This window comes from Elephantulus edwardii, unplaced genomic scaffold (assembly GCF_000299155.1).
Source record: "Elephantulus edwardii isolate Elephantulus edwardi_28Jun2011 unplaced genomic scaffold, EleEdw1.0 scaffold00453, whole genome shotgun sequence".
NCBI classification, from domain to species: domain Eukaryota; kingdom Metazoa; phylum Chordata; class Mammalia; order Macroscelidea; family Macroscelididae; genus Elephantulus; species Elephantulus edwardii.
Window position 1 is genome coordinate 387,143 of NW_006400203.1, and position 7,227 is coordinate 394,369.

The following is a 7,227-nucleotide window of genomic DNA, read 5'->3' on the forward strand; positions in this document are numbered from 1 at the left end:
CCTCCTTGGTTATTGTCCAACTCTCTTATGCATAACAAATGATTGCAAAGACCATGGCCTGTATCAAACGCACCTTAGTCTCCAGGGAGACACCATTGCTCTTCAGTACTCTGGAGAGGTCCCTAACAGCAGACTTTCCCATGGCAATGCACCTTTTAATTTCCTGGCTACTGGTGCCAAGAGATGTTGACTGTGGATCCAAGCAAACTAAAGCTATGTACAATCTCAATCTCTTCACCATCCATCCTGATGCTGCCAATTGGATAGGCAAATTTAATTGCGTTTAAGGATTCATATGTTGACAATAAAAAGATAAGAAAAAAATGAGAAAGATATTTATATTAAGTCTCAGAAAGTAGTTACTTCTAATGGAGAGGAACAGGGTCTTAAAGTACCTGAGAGATTTCTGACATGTTTATATTTTGTTTTAATAATGGTTACACTATAGTGTTTATTCATCACTATTTGTCATACTACAACTTTGTGTTTTGTAACCTTTTTTATATATGCTTTATTTAATTTTAAACATTTTTAAAAGAAAACTTACACACAGTCTTGCATTGCTAAAGTAGAATTGTATAAAAGGGGAGAAACGTGAAAAAGAGAGACTAGGCAGGAGAGTATTTCCAGACTTCAGGATCTGTTGATCAAGGAGGTCTAATTGGGATTGTTCAAAAGGACTGACTTGAGAGGGAGCATGAAGACAAAGCACTTGTAGAGTAACTGACAAAGAGGGAGGACTCAAAAGAGTCCTCTATCCACCACATCATTCCCAGTGTCTACAGATGGGCCTGGCCTACAGTAGATGCTCAATTAATGTTAATTTCATTTTATTCAATGAAGAATGAATTCCCAGGTTTCTAGCATGAAATACTGAGTGACTTAAAGGAGAGAAATGACTCATCTTCTCCTGTATCCCCCATACCACCTCATAACATCTGACAGGAATCACAGTTCAGTCTTCTCTTCAGCAAACTATCTGGTCCCTGTTTTTATCCAGCATAGAGATAAGTCATCTGTGGCATTAAGCCACAGCTAAATTGCTAGTGCTACTCCCTGAAAATAGCTAAGACTCTTCCTTGGAAAGGGACATCATCTTTGGAAAAATGGAGGGTCAGTGAAGAAAAGGAAGAAATCCAATGAGACAGACTGACCCAGTGACCACAGCAATGGGCTCTAGTGTGTTAGAGAGGAAGATGGCACAGGATAAGGCAGGTATAAGATCAGCTATTCATACTAGACTCGATAGCACCTCACAACAACAACAACAAGCTGCTAATGACTGATAGTCACTAGGGACATTGGTTACTAAAAGAATATCTAACACCCAGCAACATTTGTTTCTAATGTTGTGGATCTAGGTTAAAATGGACCCATCACTTCAGGCTGGTTTGGCACTCAAGGTTATTGTTTCTCTCTGTAGCTTCCATCTTTGAGAACCTGGATTCCTCAGATGTGATGGAGACGTCTGCCTTCTCCATTGTGATGAAGTTGCTGGAGGTAGCTAAAGCTTTTGTGTCTGCCAATTTCTATTTCTGTATGGACCTTGAGAGACAGGACCAACAGATCCTTCTACTATTTTCCTGGGCCACAACTCATGCCTTGCATGCTTTTTCTGTGTTTGCAAGCTCCACCCTTGCCTTCTGCACATTGTAGGTGCTTGAGATGGGGTCAGGATAAGGGCAGTGTAAACCCTTAAACATACAAAGTCATGAAATGATATTTGACCTTGATTAACTTTCTTTCCCTATCTTGGCATTCCTACTTTTTAGTCCAACATTCTACCTCCTAATTCTCCATTTGACCAATCTCAAAGTTTTCTCTATTCTATTACGTAACCCAAGACCCCTTTCTTTGAACCTTGCATCTTCTATCAAAGTGTCTCTGCACTATGCTCCCAAACCAGTGCTCCTCAGGGGAAGGGGAGTATGCCTGTGACCAGGGCTACTGTCTCTATGTTATGACAGAGACCACTTGGACCCAGGATAGGATGTTTGGTAGACACTGCAAGAAACACTATAGCATCCCCATATCATGCCATACATCACAATGCTGGTAGGAAATTAATATGAGAAGAGAAGGGGAAAAAGTAATTTCAGTAGATATGTTTTGCTATTAACTTTCTTCATTTGGTTCAAGGATTCTTAAAAGCTTTGAATTTGACTCAATTTGAGCAGTTTATACCGCCCTTACCCTGACCCCATCTCAGTGAACAGTAGCTTCCTTAGGTGAGAAAGAAAGCTCACCCAGACTTCCCTCATTCCTGTAGGCTGTCCATCTCCAGGGATAGTAACTCTTACTGAAACATACTCAGATGTCAGTACCTATGGACCAAAGCCCTCCATGCCCCTCAATGGCCAAAGCATCCTCTTCAAAGCCAGCTCTCCCAAGGATGCATTTCCCTAGACCCATATGGTGATGTCAGACTCTGTACTGGTGCCATTAGACCAGCCCAGCCTACTTAGGGTCCTCTTCTAAAGTCAAACCTCAACAGAACCCTGACATTGAGCCCATTTGAGTCCTCAGCCACAATCTAACTTATGGTTCCAGGTATTAGGGACAATATGCAAAAGAAGAAATAGGACAGAAACAGATAATAGTTCTGGCCCAGGCCCTGACCCTTTCAGTCTGGTGTCAGCTCACTGCCTGTATTCCCAGGTGCAGCACCAAGCACTCCAGGACTGCCTAACCAAACACTCCATCATCATCCGTGGAGAGTTTGTCACTAGGCCCCTGAACATCAACCAAGCTGCGGATCGGAGGGATGCCTTTGTCAAGGTACAGTCTCTTCTATTTCTCTGGCTTCCTGCATCTGCATGTCTTTCTATTGAATATGACCTGAGCCCCTGTCCTTTCTGTCAAGTCATAGAGAAAAACACAGGCAAAAGAGCAGAAATGCTTGGAAAAGTCTTGATTCTGTGCAGTCTGGAGTCTGTGACTTACCTAGTTCTTGCATTCTCATGTCCTTGACAGTGAATCCCATGAGAGTGGCTCTGTATAACTTTTTCAAGTGAGCTTAGAGACATGGTCAACCCTCTAATTCCTGTGCCTGAAAGGTCACATGCTCTTTTCCCTATTTCCCAGGGCATCTACGGACATCTCTTCCTGTGGGTTGTTAAGAAGATCAATGCTGCTATCTTCATACCACCTTCCCAGGACCCTAAACATGTACGGAGGACCATTGGTCTTCTTGACATATTTGGCTTTGAAAATTTCCAGAGCAACAGGTATGAAGATTCCTGTTCATTGAATTTGAGAAATGGAAGGTAAACCCCAGCCTTTTTGGACAAGCTGGAGGATAGTAATTCCCAGTTCCACTGATGAGGCCTCTCATTTCTCCTTACAAAGGCTGGGGCCACTCTCCACTGAGCAGGCTAGCCTAGATCTTTCTGCAGGACCTGTGTGCATCCCCTAGAACACCCAGCATTTCTAGAGAAACCACATGGCTAGAAACCTTCACTGAGAGCCCAGCCTGGGGCCACATTTGTCTCCTGCTTGAGCCTTCTACTCATCTTAGAATCAGAAGCAAATTAACACAATTGAGTTAGCATAAAAATGGATATATAATAATATAGGTTAACCTGTATCCTTGGGTTAGGTAGTATAATGGTTAATAGATAAAACTGGGACATTTGTGAACTATAAATAAATTGACTCCAAGATTCTCTGGTTCAGAGTCCCCATACCCCAGATTTGAGGTTGAAAATTCTATAACCAGTTGTCAGACTTGAAAATTTGCACTCAATTGTGATTGTAACAAAGATTGTGAGGAGAAAGGGTGGAGATGTGTGATTAGAAAGAAGTCAGTCATTTTCATCAAAGAGGGCAAGTGACAGTGAAAACCTTTATCACATGGTAGAAGGTAGTTAGAGAGTAAGAAAAATCAGCACCTATGGGACAAGAAAGAAGAAATGTCCCAGATATAATCTAATTTATCCAAGTGAGCTTGGTCCATCTAAATGAGCTTCATGGGCCAGGTCCTGAGACATGGTTACCAGAAATAGAGGCCTCTGGCCACTGTTCAAGGAACCAAGGCACTGTTCAACAATGCCCTTGTCTCCAAGTGAAGTCTGCCCTGATTTCTCAGGATTTCTAACAAAAGTCTCTTTCAAGGGCCAAGATAAGCATGCCACAGTCATTCTGTATGCTAGCACACTAAGGTTTCAGACCACTGGTTCAAGAGGAAAGCAGGACTTCCTTACTGGAGGACAAGTGAGAGGGTACAGGGTGTATAGGACTTAGACTATTGTAATAGGGAGCAACTCTAGTGTAATTAGTATCGTTAGTTTCTGATTCTGGGAGCCACAGGAGAAGTCCAAGTGAAACTTTTGAACATTTGGTGGTAGACATATTGTGGGTTCACAAGGCTCCTCTGATCATAGATACAAGTCATCAGTAATTACAGTTGGAGTTTGTAAAGGGCTGAAAGCTGGGTACCTGGTGAAAGTGAGGTGTTTTGAGAGCACATTGCCTCTCATTCAGGCATGCTTTATCTGCAGACAAGTTGAGTAAGTGAGCACACTGGTAGTCTTTTTAAATCCTTGGGATAACAGAAGTTGAAGCCCAAGTGAAATCTATAATGAGAGCAGTAGTGAGCCAGGTAATAAGAAAAAGTGACAATGGTTATGTCAGCAGAGGTGGGCAGGGCCCTACACCAGGCCACTTTCTAAGGGAATCTTGAGAAGACAATGCAAAGTTTTATAATTAAATAAGCAGGAGTTAGAAAAACAAAAGGGAAGATCACACTTGGTATTTCTCAAGCTGGAAGAATTAAAGAGCAAATTCAAGCCTCAAGTTGCAATATTGAATATTTGTTTAAAATTAAGAAACATGTATATTTGGGTTGTATCCTTTTCCCACATCTATTTGATATGTATGTTGAAGAAATCATTCAGAAAAGTGGACTTTATGAAGAAGAATGTGGCACCAGGATCAGAGGAAGACTCATCAACAACCTGTATTGTGCAAATGGCACAATTTTGCTCACTGAGAATATCACTTGAAGCACTGCTGCAGAATATGGATTGTAACTCAACATAAAGAAAACAAAAATCAGGAGGGGAGAAATGTGCAACAATGGGAAAAATTTTTTTTTAAAAAAGGAATACAGGAAAATAAGGGAAGAGCAAAACTTAAAAGAAAAAAATCCTTACCATTTGGCCAATAGACAACATCATGATAGATAGAAGATTGAAGTTGTAAACTATTTTCTCTTATTTGGATACACAATCAACATCCTTGGTGCCAAATGTTAAAGAATCAAATATGTATTGAAAATCTAGTTCAAAGACTTCTCTAAAGTGCTGAAGAGAAATCACACCAGTTTAAAGACTAGTAAGATGCTCATGTTCCAAGCTTTTGTCTTTCCAGTTACTTGTTATCCATCTCAAAATTGGACAATGACTAAAGATGATAAAAGAAGAATCAATGACCTTGAGTTGTAGTGTTAGAGAACAGTACTGAATATCTCATGGACTGCCAAAAGAATAAACAAACAACTATATTCACATATTCCCATCCATTAACATGGCAAAATAATTTAATGGATAGGGAAGCCATTTTGGACAATAAACCTTGAACACTTCAATGTAAAAAAAGGAGTAAACAAATAAATTTTGGAGAATGAGCAGCCAGGATTGTCCTTGGAGGCAAGGATAGTGAAATTTCATCTTACATATTTTGGGTGTGTTGTTAGTAGGAATCAGTCCTTGGAAAAAGGCATCATGCTTGGAAAGGTGGAATATCAATGTAAGAGGAAAATTCTCAACAGAATGGATTTATATAATTGTAGCAATGGGCTCAAGTATATCAGAGATGGTGAGGATGGTACAGGAAATAGTTTAGTGTTGACCAATTCTTTTTGATACTGTGACTCTGTATATTCTTTCCATTTTCTTTTTATATTTCCTGTTGTTGTTGTGTGCTATAGAGTTGAAACAAACTCATAGCTGATTCTTGAAGGGTGTTTCAGAGGCAATAAATGGCATGGGAGGAGATTTCCCAGACTTCTCTGCACAGCAGCTGGTGGATTTGAACTATGTGTCTTTTGGATTGCAACACAGTTTTTTTTTTACCAGTAGGGCCCCAGAACATCCTGATGTTTCCTGTATCAATATTTTGAAATTGTTGAAAATTTTGGTCTTTTATCTGTTTATCATGATGTTACCTATTGGCCAATTGGAGAGGATTTTTGTTTTCTTGATGCTGAGATGTAATCCATATTGAAGGCTGTAGTTTGTTATTCTGCAGCAAGCACTTCAAAGTATACTCATTTTTAGCAAGCAAGGTTATGTCATCTGAATAATGCAGGTAGTTGATTAATCTTCCTGAGAGCCTGATGCTAGGCTCTTGATTCTTGTTTCTTAATAAAGTCCAGCTTCTCAAATTATTTGCTCAGCATATAGCCTGAATTAGTATGGAGAAAAGACAAAACCCTGATACACACCTTTCTTGATTTTAAACCTTTGCTCTCTTAGGACAACTGCCACTTAGCCTATGTTTTACATGAGCACAATTAAGTGTTCTAGGATTCAGATTCTTCTCAATGCTAGCCATAAATTATTATGTGTGATCCACACAGTCAAATACTCAGTGTTTTGTTATGTACTATTGAGTTACCTGCAACTCATAGCGACTCTGTACAACAGCTCTGAACCCTACCCTATCTTGAGTCAATTTCATTGTCTCTCACATACCTACCCCCATTACCCTAGATACTGAGTCAATTAATCTCATCCAGGATCTTTCTATCCTGCATTGTCCCGCCACCCTTTCAAGCATATTGTCCTTCTCCAAGGTCTGGTCCCAAAATATATGAGACAGAGAGTCAAAATCTTTGCCTCCAAGGAGAAGCCCGGTTTCATTCTCTCTCAGGACAGACCTGTTTGTTCTCTTAGCAGTCCATGGTATGTTCAATAGTCTCCAGCGCCTCAACTCAAAGGCATTGATTCTTCTTCTGTCATCTTAGTCATTGTCCAGCAGTCAGATACACAGCAAGTAATTGCAAAGACCATGGCCTGGATCAGGCACATCTTAGTCTCTAGACTGGCAATGTTGCTCTTCAGTACTCTGAAATCCCTGGCCACAGAATTTTCCAACCACCAATTACTCATATGCAAGTTCAAGCTGAAGTTGAGGAAAATTAAACCAAATCCACAGGAGCCAAAATATGACTTTGATTTCATACCACCTGAATTTCAGAATCATCTCAGGAACAGGTTTTGAGTC

General features: G+C 40.3%; 1 protein-coding gene across 1 annotated transcript in view; it reads left to right on the plus strand.

Annotated features, from left to right (window-relative positions):
- Positions 1–7,227, plus strand: part of MYO7B (myosin VIIB) — a 191,006-nt gene that overhangs the window by 79,843 nt on the left and 103,936 nt on the right. Inside the window, exons 9-11 of the mRNA XM_006902807.1 lie at positions 1,424–1,500; positions 2,659–2,778; positions 3,085–3,227. Of these exons, the coding sequence (XP_006902869.1) occupies positions 1,424–1,500; positions 2,659–2,778; positions 3,085–3,227 (340 nt within the window). The remainder of the gene's footprint in view (positions 1–1,423; positions 1,501–2,658; positions 2,779–3,084; positions 3,228–7,227) is intronic.